We start from the raw sequence: 16,473 nt of genomic DNA, 5'->3' as shown, positions 1-16,473 counted from the left end.
CATCGGCGTGTCCCCGTGGGGCAGGTTTCCCCATCGGCGTGTCCCCGTGGGGCAGGTTTCCCCATCGGCGTGTCCCCGTGGGGCAGGTTTCCCCATCGGCGTGTCCCCGTGGGGCAGGTTTCCCCATCGGCGTGTCCCCGTGGGGCAGGTTTCCCCATCGGCGTGTCCCCGTGGGGCAGGTTTCCCCATCGGCGTGTCCCCGTGGGGCAGGTTTCCCCATCGGCGTGTCCCCGTGGGGCAGGTTTCCCCATCGGCGTGTCCCCGTGGGGCAGGTTTCCCCATCGGCGTGTCCCCGTGGGGCAGGTTTCCCCATCGGCGTGTCCCCGTGGGGCAGGTTTCCCCATCGGCGTGTCCCCGTGGGGCAGGTTTCCCCATCGGCGTGTCCCCGTGGGGCAGGTTTCCCCATCGGCGTGTCCCCGTGGGGCAGGTTTCCCCATCGGCGTGTCCCCGTGGGGCAGGTTTCCCCATCGGCGTGTCCCCGTGGGGCAGGTTTCCCCATCGGCGTGTCCCCGTGGGGCAGGTTTCCCCATCGGCGTGTCCCCGTGGGGCAGGTGTCGCCATCGGCGTGTCCCCGTGGGGCAGGTGTCGCCATCGGCGTGTCCCCGTGGAGCAGGTGTCGCCATCGGCGTGTCCCCGTGGAGCAGGTGTCGCCATCGGCGTGTCCCCGTGGAGCAGGTGTCGCCATCGGCGTGTCCCCGTGGAGCAGGTGTCGCCATCGGCGTGTCCCCGTGGAGCAGGTGTCGCCATCGGCGTGTCCCCGTGGAGCAGGTGTCGCCATCGGCGTGTCCCCGTGGAGCAGGTGTCGCCATCGGCATCCCTTGTGGTGCAAATGTCCCCACGGAGCAGGTGTCCTTTATGGAGTTGTCCCATCAGTGTCCCTTGTGGGGAAATATCCCCATCGGTGTGCCCATCTCCCATCTATAGTATTCCTCGGGTGTTCAAGATATACATGCAGCAGACTTTTATAATAACCACATACAGTCAGACATGATACAGCACTCTTTGCCCTACCTTCCATAGAAGATTCCTGCCATGCCCACTCCTATGTCTGCTGGCCCCTCCTCCTGGTCTCACTTGTCTGCCATTTCACCCAGCCCCGATGAAGGGGATTGTGTACCCCTGAAATGTGTTGGCTGTCCTTTGCCCTGCCAGTTGAACAATAAAGAGTTTGTATAGGAGAAGGAATCTTGGCGGCTACACTGTGAGCTTAGAGTGCAGCCATCTGGATTCCTTCTAACGTGACAAGTTGGGCTTACCCTGGAGCAGGATGTGTGTTGTATCTTAGTGAGCAGATTGACCTTGAACAGTGTTACTGTTTTTTACAAATAAGACTCTGTACTTCTAACGATTTTTCATTTGGTGCATTTTTTTGACCTGTGACAGTTGGATTTCTCAACTTGGTTGAGAGAAAATGCTTTGGCAGTGTTCAGGGCCAGTGAGGGAGCGATTCTGCAGAGGTGAGCCAAAGACTCTACAGCAGGGATCGCAAAACTACACATCCCATGAGGCATTGTAAAACTCTGACATTCACAGACATGACTAGGCATGATGGGAATTGTAGTTCCTGAACAGCTAGAGGGCCATAGTTTGAAGACCCATGCTCTACAGCATGAAACCCCCACTGGCAAGTTGTCACTAGCTGCAGAATCACCCATGTAACATCGGCCTAATAGCTCTTATTCAGTGGAATGGGTTATAGATTGTCATTGGGGATACTAAATAAATACTTGAAACTACCTCAGACAAATCAGATGTTGGTACAAGACCTAGGATCCAGTGGAAGGAACCACAGCGAGCTGAGAGGGAAATAGATATCCAACCCTTCTGACCAGTCGAGTGCTTGCAGGGACACTTTAGCCCTCCACTGCATGCATTCTGTGACATACTGGAAACCTGTAGTGGGCTTGTATGTGAAGGTTCTCATTTATCCAGGTCAAGGTACATCTGATAGTAATTGGCCACATTCAACTGAATTTCCAGGTTTAGGGAAGCTACAAAATGTTTTTAGCATTACAAACCAAGTCTCGTTGAATGTGACTGCTGCACTACTAGATGTCACGAGTTTTTAGTTTGTGTTCAGTGTTGAATTGTTTGTGAGATTTTGAAGAGCTCACTTTACAGTAAACACCCTTTGGTGCCAATCCACTGCATTATTGCTTATAATTGTCACTGTAAGAATTCTTCATTTAGAATTGTATAGTTCTCTGTGCTTCAAAGTTCTCAAATTTGAAATGTGTATTGTTTCTTTTTACAGAAAACTGGTGGTCTGGACTCGAACCCCCTAAGTTCATGCTGCAAGTACAGCTTTTTAAGGATGTTGTTTTACATCTCTTGAAACTAACAAAAATTGGAATCCCATTTACTGAAAGAAGGGTTTTTAACACATTTCTGAATACAGCCTTCCAAATTTTGGAGATCCTGCATAGGGTATGTATGGGCCTTTTATATCTCTGTATTTTGATAATAAAGTACCTTATTTATCTGCGTATACCACGCATCCCAAGTTTAGGAGGGGATTTTAAGGAAAAAAAAATACATTTAAGTGCCCATCAGTGCAGCCTTATCCGCGTCCATCTACAGCCTTATCCGCGTCCATCTACAGCCTTATCCGCGTCCATCTACAGCCTTATCCGCGTCCATCTACAGCCTTATCAGCGTCCATCTACAGCCTTGGCAGTGTCATTTGCAGCCTTGGCAGTGTCATTTGCAGCCTTGGCAGTGTCATTTGCAGCCTTGGCAGTGTCATATGCAGCCTTGTCATGCAGCCTTGTCCATCACTGCGCCCTTGTCAGTGTCATATGCAGCTTTGTCATGCAACCTTGTCCATCATTGCTGCCTTGTCCATCGTTGTCCCCTTGTCAGTGTAATTTTCAGCCTTGTCTGTTTTAATTTTCAGGTTTTACTTTAAAAAATGGCGCCGCAACTTGGTCTTCAGTCCATACTTTCACTAGATTCTATCAAGTAGATGTAAAAGGTCACAAGGAGATTGCCTTTGGGTGCAGTGTACTGCGGGCTGCAGTATAAGTCCTCTAGTCTCTTATTGCCCTACTTTTGTTGCGTCTCCCTCCCTTCAGTTGGCATTGCTATGGGACATCCCACATAGTAACTACTATGGCTCTTTGTCCCGTGATGTCTGATAAGAAAATAGGATTTTTAATGCAGCTTACCTGTAAAATCCTTTTCTTTGAAGCACATCACAGGACACAGAAATCCCTCCCTTCTTTGGTATACACATGTATTGCTTTGCTACAAAACTGAGGTACTCCCAGTAGTGGGAGGGGATATATATATATATATATATATATATATATATATCTTAGTGTATATGTGCACTTTTTGGTAAATTGATACCCAACATGTTGCGCTTCAAAATTGCGCCCGCTCGTGTAATGGCGACAAACACTTATCCAAAAATATCCATAGGCGACATTTAAATAGTTCTACAGGTTGCATGTTTTGAGTTAGAGGAGATCTAGGGCTAGAATTATTGCTCTCACTCTACCGATCGCAGCAATACCTCAAATGTGTGGTTAGAATACCGTTTTCATATATGGGCGCTACTCACATATGTGTTCGCGTCTGCACGTGAGCCCTGCGGGACAGGGCGCGTTTTCTTCTTTTTTACCTTTTTGTTTTTATACGGTTCTTTTTTTTAAAAAAGTGTCACTTTTATTCTTATTACAAGGAATTTAAACATCCCTTGTAATAGAAAAAAAAGCATGACAGGACCTCTTAAATATGAGATCTGGGGTCAAAAACACCTCCGATCTCACATTTACACTAAAATGCAATAAAAAAGAAAACAAATTGTCATTTAAAAAAAAAAATATCACGTTTAAGACGTTTTGACTTCGCTTCCCTCACTTGTCTCCATGTCAGGCTAGGGAAAGGATCCGATTGCCTGCACCAGTACCGACGGATCCATGAAGCGGAGGAGGGCACCAGAGCGTGGTGGGTGGGGGGGCCTCTCCCACCGTGGTTAAGTGATCTTGCGACGAATCTGCCACAGAGACCACTTTTTATCTTGAAGCGGACCACCCGCTGAAGAGGATACTGGGATTATGGCAGCTAGTTGCTGCCATAACAACAATATTCCTCTTCAAAGTACTAATTTATAACGATGGTGGGCAGTCCAGAAGTGGTTAAAGCAAAGTTCTATGTGTGGCAGAAAACTAACACTGCACATCACCCTGAACACACCCCCCTCGCTGTCAAACATGGTGGCATCATGTTGTGGGGATGCTTTTCTTTAGCAGGGACAGGGAAGCTGGTCAGAGTTAATGGGAAGGTGGATGGAGCCAAATACAGGGCAATCTTAGAAGAAAACCTATTAAAGTCTGCAAAAGACTTGAGACTGAAGCCGGAGGTTCACCTTCCAGCAGGGCAACGACCCTAAATATACAGCCAGAGCTACAATGGAATGGTTTAGATCAAAGCATATTCATGCGCTAGAATGGCCTATTGAAAGTCCTGTTAGGGCTGGGCTCAGCCCTTCCTTCTCTGAGCTGGCAGCCGCTCAGCTGTGGGCTAATTGCCAGCTCCCATCTCTCTACACAGTTACTTAACTGTTGATGTTCCTGCTGAGCAGTCCTGTCCAGAGGAGCTCTGCCTTTGCCTTGGTCACATCACAAGAAACTACCTTCTGCTTTCCTGTTTAAAGACTGGCTTTGCTGACATCCCTTCTGGCTCCAGATCCTGCTTGCTGTTCCACTACTTTGATCCCTGACTTCTGGCTTGCCAGACTATTCATTCCAGTTACTGAACTTCGGCTATGTTTTTGACTACGTTTTGTTCTTTTTATTTTTATTATTAAACAAGTGTAATTAATTTAACTGTACTTCTGTCTCGGGCTGATTTCATGGTTTCTGACAAGTCCAGACCTAAATCCAATTGAGAATCTGTGGCAAGACTTGAAAATTGCTGTTTAGACTCTCTCTATCCAATCTGACAGAGCTTGAGTTATTTTGCAAAGAAGAATGGGCAAAAATGTCACTCTAGATGTGCAAAGCTGGTATAGACATCCCTGAAAAGACTTGCAGCTGTAATTGCAGAGCAAGGTGGATCTGCCACCTTGTGTTGGTCTACCGCATAAAAACACAATAAAATACATGTACGTTTTTGGTTGTAACATAAAAAAAATTGGAAAATGTCTAGGGGTATGAATACTTTTTCAAGGCACTGTATATGGAGAACAGCAAATGCTGCTTTCAAAATACAATGTCTGGGGCCTTTACCCTCTATCCTCCTAAAAACCAGAGACCTCAAACCAAAGCCAGCCATAGATGGAGCGATTTTCTTTCCTGCAATCATCGGGTGCAGGAAAGAAAGCCACTGAATTCCCCCATCAACACAGTAAATTTTGATGGGGAAACCATCCCGCAGAGCAGTTTTTCTCCCAGGCTAGCAATAATTGCATGTAAAATCCAATAGGCTGATTGTACCAAAGTTGATCGATCAACTTGGGTACATTCCGCTTGCCCATACATGATTCGACTCTCGGCCGGTCCCTGCTGAACCGCCTGAGACATCTCTAGCCCCAGGATTCTCTGCGCTGAAGGCTAACCCTTCCTGCCCAAAAGGATAACATTAATATTCCAAATGGTAATTGCATATCGTTATCTATCTTCAGGTAAATGAGAAATCATCACAGATCATCCCTTATGATAAGTTCTACATCCATGAAATACAAGACTTTGTTGATATTCGGAATGATTATGTGAATTGGATCCAGCAACGGGCGCTTGGTCTGGTAAGTATGGTGCCTCATGTTTTATTATTTTTACTAGGCAAATGCTCTTATCTGTATTTTTGGAGTATATGTATTCTTAGTCTATAGTACTCTTGCTTCCTGACATTTGGTGATAATTTAATGCCGAGACTATTGGTGTTTTTTTTTTTTTTTTGTATGGCAAAGTAAGAGCTTCCTGGTAGGCTGAGGTGGTTTGCTATAGTTGTCTCAGATGAAGGCCTACTGTCCTTTTTTGGGTCTTAAAGCGTTTGCTAACCCAAAAAAAAATAATCTGTCCCTTTTAAAGCATGTAATAGAGCACAATGCTTGTGCTGTGTCATTTTGTCCCCTGCAACACCTGTAATACCTGGCTGGTCCTGCCTGGCTATACCCTCCCCTCTGTAAATTGACCATGGTGTTATGGCTTCTGAGCACTGACACAGTGGTCAGGTTACATGCCTTTGTCATCCGCAGCCCTCCTGTCCTCCTATGTGCTCCTCTGTCCTCCTCCCCCCCTCCCCTTCCTGCCTGTCAGCCCCTGTGTCCGTGTCGGCCCCCCCGGTCCTGCTGCTCTCATAACTTTTAAAACGTTACATAAGCCCTATTAACAAGTGCTCCTGTCTGTGTGCTTTTTTTTTTTTTTAAATGCCTCCTTTACCATATATCACAGCGGTTCCCCTCAATCACGTGATGGTCGGCTCTGTCTATTTCCTCCTCCTCGAGCCTTTGCAGACGTCAGCGGGGGGATCTCTGCCCCACCCGTTGCATTTGTCAGCTGGGCAGAGAGGTGATATGGGCAGTAACGTGATTGGGGAACCCCTGTGAAACAAGGTAAAGGAGGCTTTTTTTAAATGAAACGCAGACCAGAGCACTTCTTATTAGAATGCAGAGGGGCTTATATAATGTTATAGAAGTGGGTTAACAACCACTTTAAGAAATGTCTTCATAGCTTCTTGTATAAAATTGCATGTTTGATTAAAATAACAAAAAAAAGAGTTAAAATACAAAGCTTGAAATGAAACCATGCTTGTGATCGGCAAAAAAAATTGATGAAAGTGAAAAGCTGCTTACACAATATGTGATATCTCATATTAAAATGTTAAATTAAAAAAAAGTGTAGCTCTAATCCAACAAAAGCATACATATTAAGATGCTTAGGTAATGACTAAAAAGTGCAGGAATAATTCTGAACCCCAGTGGGTTTTTGTTTTGAGTGACCCAAAAATAAATAAACATAATGTGAAAACCACATCAATTTGTGTAGTTCAGTGGTTCTCAACCTTGCTAGTGCTGTGACCCCTTGATAAAATTTTCCAAGTTGTGGAGACCCCTAACAGTAAAATTATTTTCTTTGCATGGGTTGTCAGCACCCAAGGCAAGACTCATTTTTGCCCCTAACCCACTGACATTTAGCACTCCCTGAGTCCCTTCCACTCGTACAGTATTAAAATCCCTTTTGGTATAGTTTAGGGTGTACCACTCTTTCTCTTCTCCTTTCTTTCCCGTTGATTTCTCGCTATCCTAATTAATTGTTTTTTTTTTTTTGGGGGGGGGGGGGGTTCCCTATCCCCTCTCCCCTCTCCCTAGCTGTATTTCTTGTTCTTTCTCTTATTCTTTCTCTCCCCTTTTTCTTTGTTCCTCCCCCTCTTTTCCTCTCGGTTCTGTGTATTCTCTATTTTTATTCCTTCTCTTACTCCTTGGTGGGGGGTGGGGGAGAATGGGATCAGTGGCAGTGCTGGCAGGGGGAGTTAGGATCGGTGGCAGTGCTGGCAGGGGTTCTGATCAGCCAACTTGGGTGCTCTTGATCAAGGTAATCTGCTGATCTGAGAACTGTAGTTGGGATTTTTAATGGCAAGTATAATCACAGGTAGTGTTACTCACTGTGTCTCTGGCTTCACTGTGTCTTTGACTTTGTGGTGTATCGCAGCAGTGACACCTATGCTGAAATCAGGAGATGGGGTCTCCTCCAGCCCCTCCCAATTCACATTCCTCACCAGTCAGCTGACCTCTAGTCTCTGCCCCCCAGCCATGCCGTGAACTTAATGGGCAGCTGCAAAGAGGCTGAGTGTGCGGCCGTGGGCTCCAGGAACAGCCCATCTGGGCGGCCACAGGCTCAAGAGTGGAGCGGGATTCAGGAACAGCTCAGGATTCAGTAACCCCTGGCAAATCGTCATTCGCCCCCTGAGGGAGTTTCAAACCCCACGTTGAGAACCATTGGTGTAAGTGATTAAAAAGTAAAGATTATACAACATAAGTCCATATACGAAAGTCCAAGTTGAAATGTGAAACACTGTGACACCAAAATGTGAACAGAGCAGTGTTCTTTACTCTCACTCCATGCCACTCTGTATAGGAAATCCCAATTCGAGACATGGTAATGCACTTGCGGAGGAGATAGGACATCAGTGTACTGCTCAACCCTACTCAGAGAGCCCCCATTGATGTAATTTGTGACAAAACGTGTAGGACAGAGCAGTACGTCGTGATGTGATTTTGCAACCGGAAGTGCATCACTGTATCCCCAAAGTGGTTTTCTATACAGCTCAGTTACTGTGGTTTAATTGTGAGTATTTTTAATTCGTTTTATAATAAAGTATATTTTCAGATTCACACTATTGTGAGATTTTAGCTCTTCTATTTATCATACATATACCAGATTTGGATGAGACCTGTTACCTTTTACGGAGTGAGGAGGATGAAAGCTGTGGAGGTTTTATGACATCAGGCCTATTTTGACCACTCTAATGCAGGGTGTCATGGCTTTCTGGTAAGCCTCCATGTTGTTCACTAGGGTGCTGTGGAGTGGGAGTGAAGAGCACTGTTGAAGATTCTGGTGTCAGTGTTTCACATTTGAACTTGGTGAACTAACGTGTATGGATTTATATCTCCAGAAATCGTGCTGCTACCCCAAAATAACCCTTAAAGATAAACAGGGTGAGATAGAGACTCGTGCTTGGATAGCCCCAGTACTCAGGCTCTCAAACGTCCAGTAAAAAGAGAAAAAAATCCAGCACCACGATGTCTCTAGTCATTATGAGCAAGGACTATGTAAGAGCCTGAAACCCATCAATAATTATGGGTATTGATTCCGTTTAATGGATGGATCTAATAAAATCAAATGTTTTATTTTTGAGACATCGTGGTGCCAGGTTTTTTTCTCTTTTATTGGGTGTATGGACTTATGTGGGATAATTTATTTATTTTTTTTGATCACATATCTATATTTATTTTTGCATTGCTCATAAAAAAAAATTTGGATTTAGGTTTTAAGGCCCGGTTCACACTGGTGCGACAGGGGATCTGACTTGTGAGAGCACAAGTCGCATGACTTGGAAAATGAAATGTTTCCCTATGAGAGCCGTCTTAACTGATCCAATTCAAGTCGCTCTGACTTTAGAAAAAGTTCCTGCGCTACTTTGGTCCAGCTTTACGACTTCAGTGCCATAGAGTGTAAAAAGTCACATTAAATCAGACCAAATTGGACTGAAGTTGCAGGGCAAAGTTGGATCGGAAGTCACAGGACTTTCATGTCAGAGCAGTGTCAACCTGAACTAATCCTCTTCCCTTTTTATTTTTTATTTTCATTACCTAAGCATCTTAATATTTATGCTTTTGCTGGATTAGTGTCTACATTTTTATTTTATTTTTTATTAGAAAAAAATGTCTGGAAGCATAAAGTGAGGTTGCACAAAATGTTTAATACCATGCTGGGTCTTTACTGCAAAACACCACTCTGGTTGGGTGTTTACTCCCACCCCAGTATGTCGCCATGACAGCAGATGGCTGTGAGATAAAATTTGGCTTTGCTGTCTGGATTGTCTTTTTCATATATTTCTAAGGAGGCTACTGCATGCCACAGTATTTTTCTGTCACCAGCACTATAGCAAATGCTGCATAGGATTTTATATAGAGAATGCAGACTGGAAATGGGAGGTTTGTGCCACAGTTGCTTGCCAGCTATCATGACTAGGGCAGTCTTGGGGAGGAAGGGGTTGAGAGGTGAAGACCCAACCAGGGATACGAGAATCCTTGCTTCACTCCACCCAGACTTCTAAAAACAAAACAAGGAGTTGTGCCGTCTGGTGAAACTCAACTTGTAAAGGGAATAAACCCATCCTAAATGTTACTTTATCTGAATGCTTTACCGTGGTCTGGTTGTGCTGATTGTCCGTATATTTAATTTTTGAAAGCTGCTATATTTTGTTTTTAAAGCCCTGTTGAACCCTCATGATTTATTACTGTAATGTGAATACAGTAATAAAACCGATCTTCTACCCTTAGTTTAATTGGTAAATGCTGCAGCAAAGGTTGAAATGCCCTTTGGTCCATGGCTTTCTCCCATACAGCATGAGCCCAGGTTTTCCTGCAGTAAACCCCCTTACCTGTTCTCCAAGGGATAGTGCACCAATCGACTGCATCCTCGCTGTTTGAGCAGCACTGTTTATTAATGCACAGTTCAGGATGGGGGGAGCGTGGGATAACTGGACCACTGCTTTGTGTGAGAGTAATGCAGTAATGCTTGCCAGATTGCTGCAGCACAGGGTATGGTAACCCTTGTTGCAGCACTTATAACCTTTTTAAGAGCTGGATAAGAGTCTAGCACCAGAAAAAAGACAGATCACTACATGTGTATTATATATATTTCTAATGGTGCACAAAATTGTAGATCCCCAGATTTAGTTGTTTGATGGAAATGAACTGTGGCTAGTTTGCATGAAAATTGCATTGGGAATTTGGGTACTAACAAGCACTTTCCTACTACTGCATTTTCCTCAGGACGTAAACCAGGAATTACCAGAGGTAAGAATAGGCTTTTTTTTTCCATGTCCCCTGCCATATCCATGCAACCCGTCCTCTTCTTTCCAGCATCCTTTGCACCAGCAACAAGTCACATGCTAGCATTGTTCCACCCTCTGTCAGCTGCATTACATCTTTCCCCTTAAAGGTGGGCTGGGGGTGGGTATTGTTGGATCCTATATAAAAGTTTGAGCATATGGTATCTTGTGTATTAAAGGACAATGCTGCCAAAACCTCAGAATTCTAGTCTCAACATTACACTTTTCTGTGCACAATCAATCAGCTAAACTTTTTTGTTTCTTATTATTATATACACTTAAATAGCACATTTTTATTTCCACATGGTTACATGTTTTAATCTATTAAGAGTTGTGTTATATTCATTATTTAGGATTTTTTTTTACAGTACCTTAAAGGGTTTGTAAACCCTCCATTTATTTTTTTATTTAGTAAAAATAACAAACATGCCTATACTTGCAATCGTTTTGCACAGAGTAGCTTCCTCTTCTCTTCTTCTGGGGTGCCCTGATGGTGCTCAAGGCCCCTCCTCTTCATCAGCCTTCGTCCCCGAGGAAAGCCGCTTCCCATGGGGGCACTCCTGCGGGCACGCTCCGGAGTTCCGCTACTGCGTCCCTTGACACAGACAGCGGGACTCAACCCCGCCTCAACCGCTCCTGTGTCACTTGATATGATTGACCGCAGTGGGAGCCAATGGCACAGAAGGTCCTCCTTAAGCCTCAAGGTTTTTCACCTTAATGCGTTTACAACCACTTTAATATTATAGCAAAACAGCTGCATGTCTGTATGCATTGTCCAGAATGGAGATTTCAAATTTAGGCATTTTGAAACAGATTAATCCATGCTGAGCAGTTAGAGGATTAAACATTTTTTTTCCTGTGTGGTCTTTATGTATACAATATGTATTCAGAGAGCCAAATTCATTGCTACTGTACCCCAAGTTTCCCTCTTGTTTTACAGGGGCCAGATGGTTCTCTGACTATTTGCACATATCCTTTTGTGTTTGATGCACAAGCCAAGACAGCGCTGCTACAGACTGATGCCTTCATACAAATGCAGGTAGGCTATTACAGCCAAAAAGAGAAATGTGGTGCCTGTAACAGCCAATCGGTTTATGTTCATGCTAGAGATAAATGTGAATCTGGTTGCATAAAACAACATGGAATTTGAGGCATTTACTTGAAGCCCAGTTAGTTAATGCATATGGGCTGGCCGGAATTTTCCATCCTTATTTGTATTTTGCTACTATGGAGGTTACTATGGTTGTTACAGTAGCTTTTGTGGCTTAAAGTATAACCATGAACCTGTGCTGCAGTGTTTAATTGTCCCACATATACCTGTTGAACTTGCCTACGCAGCAATATGAAAGCAGTTCATCCGCCCCCCTACACAGTGACCACAGTTTATAAATCATCTTTTTACAGTAAAATAGTTTCTCCAGTGCTGAGAGTTTAGAAAGGAGGAGATTTTCACTTCAGCCTGTATACACGCCCAGGTGTGTAGTGTCAATATCGTGTCACCTGGCTAGCTTTGATCAACAAGTAAATGTGCTCTCCAGCATAAGACACAACTGGGCATGTGCAGGTCGGCTATTCTGCCTGTGTTAGCTGGCCTTCCCCAGATGCAGGGAGGGAAGGATCTGTGCATACAGGCTCAAACAGCCTTTTTACACAATGCAGAGGGTTAAGTGGCACATTGAGTATAGCAAGCATGCTATGCTGCATATACAGACTGATTTTATTGTTGTGGGTTTAGTAACACTTTAAGAGAAGTATGTCCATCCTTGAGTCTCCCTTGCCTGGTAACAGAACGATACAAAATCTCGCAGCCCACCCAGTCACTAGTCGGTACACAGTATAGGGTGGTTAAAAACCTAAAATTGTTTGTTGAAAACTCTCAAAGCATTTATTTACCATGCAAAATCAGATAAAAGCTTGATTACATTATCATATGCAAAGGAAACTGTATACAGGAATGTAATTAACATAACTAAGGATCAACCAACATATACTATATGCCAATCCACATCTTGCAACTAATAGCTGACAGTGATCTAATCACCATGAGCTAATTAACTAGGCCCTTAAACCAGCCTAGGTGACCTGACCATTTGGCACCTACAACCCTGAATACAAAGTACTGTACAATGCACATTATTACAGGTATAACACATAGAGGACAGAACAGACAGATACAATAGGGGATCCAATTAACAATGGGGAGGACACTTAGAAGGCACACTATGGGAGAGACCTACTTACAATAAACGCATGATGGCAGGTCTAGGCAACCCCAGTGGTTTGAGCTAATTAACATCTAGTCATCGCTGGTTTGAGGCATAGAGGCCACAAATATGTAAATGGAACCTCCAGTTCCCAGAGTCTGTGTGTATTGGGGTGATATAGCCTTGAATCCAAAGCAAGATCACTCTAAGGGTGCCCCAGGCACACACCTCCCAATCAATTGTGTTCCCTTAAAAGCCAGGGCCCATAGTACGCAAGAAGCCACCCTGCAGTCCCCTCCAAAAGCCCCTGTCCTGGGTGAGGTCTGTCACAAGAGTTGCCTCTCTCATGTAGGCTTTGCCTACTTGCACTACAATGGAATGAAAAGATAAAATTGCAGGGTCATGGCTATCGGTAATGTTACTGCTGATTCACAAGTATGCAAAAATAGAAAATATATGGAAGTCACAATATAATGTTGACTATTACCAGCAGGTTATTCATAGGAAAAATAATCCAGGAACTGGGCTAGCTGACGCATGTACAAATTTTCTTAGTGTCCGTAGATTGAACTATAGCCTCTATGTACTAAGACAGCAAAGTCTAACTTTTTCCCTTCATGTTTTCTTAGATGGCTGTTGACCAAGCCCACAGACAGAATTTTTCATCCATGTTTCTTCCAGTGGTTGAGTCAGTGGACCCATGCCTTATTTTAATAGTACGCAGAGACAATATAGTGGGCGATGCTATGGAGGTGTTAAGAAAAACAAAGAATATTGATTACAAGAAGCCGCTCAAGGTAAAGTTGGAAACTATCATTTTAATTACAAATATATTATTTGTTGTATACTCTGACATTCTTGCTGCTTCCTTTAGGTAATTTTTGTGGGTGAAGAGGCTGTTGATGCTGGTGGTGTCCGCAAGGAATTTTTCCTGCTTATCATGAGGGAACTGCTAGATCCAAAGTACGGGATGTTTCGCTACTATGAAGATTCAAGGCTTATCTGGTTTTCTGACCAGGTACAGAATAATCTAAAATGTTTAAGATGTTAAGCTGATAGTTCTACATGAACAGATCATCCCTCAAGTGTTATATTAGGCTACTGATTGTGTGTGTGTGTGTGTGTGTGTGTGTGTGTGTGTGTGTGTGTGTGTGTGTGTGGTCTCTTTATGGGCACTAGTGACAGTATGCCATATGACAGTTACATAAATTACTTATTTTATGTACACGTGTGGGTACTTTAATCAGAATATTTATTTTAGGTTTGTTGGTTTTTGCTCCTTATGTACACAGACATTTACAGGTTAAAAGTGCTCAAGTGTAAAACTCTCAGTGCTTACAGCCGGCCATACAAGTGAAGGGCTGTACTTGTGTAAACGCTGATCCTGTGCGTTGCCATTTACCCACACTTGCACATAGTGTATTTCTTGAACATGTGAGCATCTCATGTGGAGGAAAGAGATCATTTTTGCATACATAACTGTATGCAGATGCACTGGTGGTATAGACTTGTACAACTATTCACTTGTCTGGCCGACTGTACGCTTCACTTATGGCTCCCCCAAATCTTACATTTAAGCCTATAAGGCCTTGTTCAAACAAGCACTCAAGCCTGTAAGGCCTCATTTACTCCCATAGTCTGTGAATGAGCTTCGGAGCTGCTCACCTACACAGTGGCTGTGTCCATACAGCTGCTGCATTCCTGTAGATATGAATGAGCTGCCTGCATGATGCACCTGGCAGTTGAGGCCGCATAAAAATGGCGTTCAGACTGTGGGTGTCAGGCCTAATTGTCAGCCTGCATGACATTTAAAATAAAGCTGTCCATACCCAAATTGTAATGGGCTCCAGCATGCCCGCACATACATCTAAATGCTTTCTTCTGTAGTCTGTTTGTGCTCTAAATCCTGGTCTGCTGTCACCTGCAAGTTTCAACATTTCCTAATGGTGTTCCCATTTGTTTCTTTTGGTCAGTAAGACCAGGAGGGAGGGCCAGCACTTGCCACTAGCGCAAAGTGTCTAAATTTTTACAACAGCCTGGGATTTGGGCTCCAAAGACAGAAGTGGTGCCTGTGTTGTAGTAGAGGAGGCTGTTGGTACAATTTGGGTACTGGAATGTGTACTTTTGTGAGATGCTGTATGTATGTATCATTTTATAAAAGTGAGTACACCCCTCACATTTTGGTTAATATTTTATTATATCTTTTTATGTGACAACACTGATGAAATTACACTTTGCTACAATGTAATGTAGTGACTGTACAGCTTCTATAGCAGTGTTTGCTGTCCCCTCAAAATAACTTGGCATACAACCGTTAATGTCTAAACCGCTGGCACCCCCTAAGTGAAAATCTGCAAATTGGGCCCAAACTCAACATTTTGTGTGGCCACCTTTTATTTTTGAGCACTGCTTTACCCTCTTGGGCATGGAGTTCACCAGAGCTTCACAGTTTGCCACTGGAGTCCGCTTCCACTTCTCCATGACGACATCACGGAGCTGGTGGGTGTTAGCCCTTCTACACGCGGTCGGAAATTCCGACTGAAAATGTCCGATCGAACCGTGTTGTCGGATAATACGACCGTGTGTGGACTCCATCGGATTTTTTTCCATTGGAATGGCTGAGCAACAAAGTTTGAGAGCTGAATATAAAATTTTCCATCAACGTGATCCAATCGGACTTTGTCCGATCGTTTGTAGAGAATTCTGATCGGACAAAGTGCCACTCATGCTCAGATCAAATTACAAGACCAAAGCTATTGGCTACTAGCCTGAATGTAGTCCCGTCATCATGAATGAACATCATCATGTTCTGAACGATCGGATTTTCCCACAACTTTGTCCGACCATGTGGACAGTTTTGGACGAAATCCGTCTGAAGAAATCAGATGGATTTTGTGGTCGGACTGTCTGACCGTGTGTACAAGGGCTTAGAGACCTTGCGCTCCTCCGCCATCCATTTGAGGATGCCCCACAGATGCTCGATAGGGTTTGGGTTTGGAAACATGCTTTGCCAGTCCATCACCTTCTACCCTCAGCTTCTTTAGCAAGGCAGTGGTTGTCTTGGAGGTGTGTTTGCGGTCATTATGTTGGAATACTGCCCTGCGGCCCAGTCTCCGAAGGGAAAGTATCGTGCTCTGTTTCAGTATGTCACAGTACATGTTGGCATTCATGGTTCCCTCAATGAACTGTAGCTCCCCAGTGCTGGCAGCACTCATGCAGCCCCAGACCATGATACTCCCACCACCATGCTTGATTGTAGGCAGGACACATTTATCTTTGTACTCCTCACCTGGTTGCCGCCACACTCTTGACACCATCTGAACCAAATAAGTTTATCTTGGTCTCATCAGACCACAGAACATGGTTCCAGTAATCCATCTCCTTAGTCTGCTTGTCTTCAGCAGACTGTTTGCGGGCTTTCTTGTGCATCATCTTTAGAAGAGGCTTCCTTCTGGGAAGACAGCAATGCAGACCAAATTGATGCAGCGTACGGCATAGGGTCTAAGCACTGACAGGCTGACCCCCACCCATTCAACCTCTGCAGCAATGCTGGCAGCACTCGTATGTCTATTTCCCAAAGTTTTGGCCACCATGCTGCAGCTCAGTTTCGGGGGCTTGGCAATCTTCTTGTAGCCTAGGCGGTCTTTATGTAGAGCAACAATTCTTTTTTTCAAATCCTCAGAGAGTTCTTTGCCATGAGGTGCCA

General features: G+C 44.3%; 1 protein-coding gene across 2 annotated transcripts in view; it reads left to right on the top strand.

The window, feature by feature from the left end:
- The window catches only part of HERC4 (HECT and RLD domain containing E3 ubiquitin protein ligase 4), a 107,416-nt gene that overhangs the window by 56,139 nt on the left and 34,804 nt on the right, over window positions 1–16,473 (top strand). The window contains exons 14-19 of one of the 2 annotated variants that reach the window (XM_077454253.1): window positions 2,255–2,427; window positions 5,630–5,749; window positions 10,505–10,528; window positions 11,504–11,602; window positions 13,397–13,564; window positions 13,642–13,785. In XM_077454253.1, the coding sequence (XP_077310379.1) occupies window positions 2,255–2,427; window positions 5,630–5,749; window positions 10,505–10,528; window positions 11,504–11,602; window positions 13,397–13,564; window positions 13,642–13,785 (728 nt within the window). The remainder of the gene's footprint in view (window positions 1–2,254; window positions 2,428–5,629; window positions 5,750–10,504; window positions 10,529–11,503; window positions 11,603–13,396; window positions 13,565–13,641; window positions 13,786–16,473) is intronic. The other variant, XM_077454254.1, reaches the window with a different exon arrangement.

This window comes from Lithobates pipiens, unplaced genomic scaffold (assembly GCF_037356315.1).
Source record: "Lithobates pipiens isolate NorthernLeopardFrog02 unplaced genomic scaffold, aLitPip1_a1.2 Scaffold_25, whole genome shotgun sequence".
Classification (NCBI taxonomy): Eukaryota; Metazoa; Chordata; class Amphibia; order Anura; family Ranidae; genus Lithobates; species Lithobates pipiens.
This window is presented reverse-complemented; position numbering and strand designations above follow the sequence as displayed.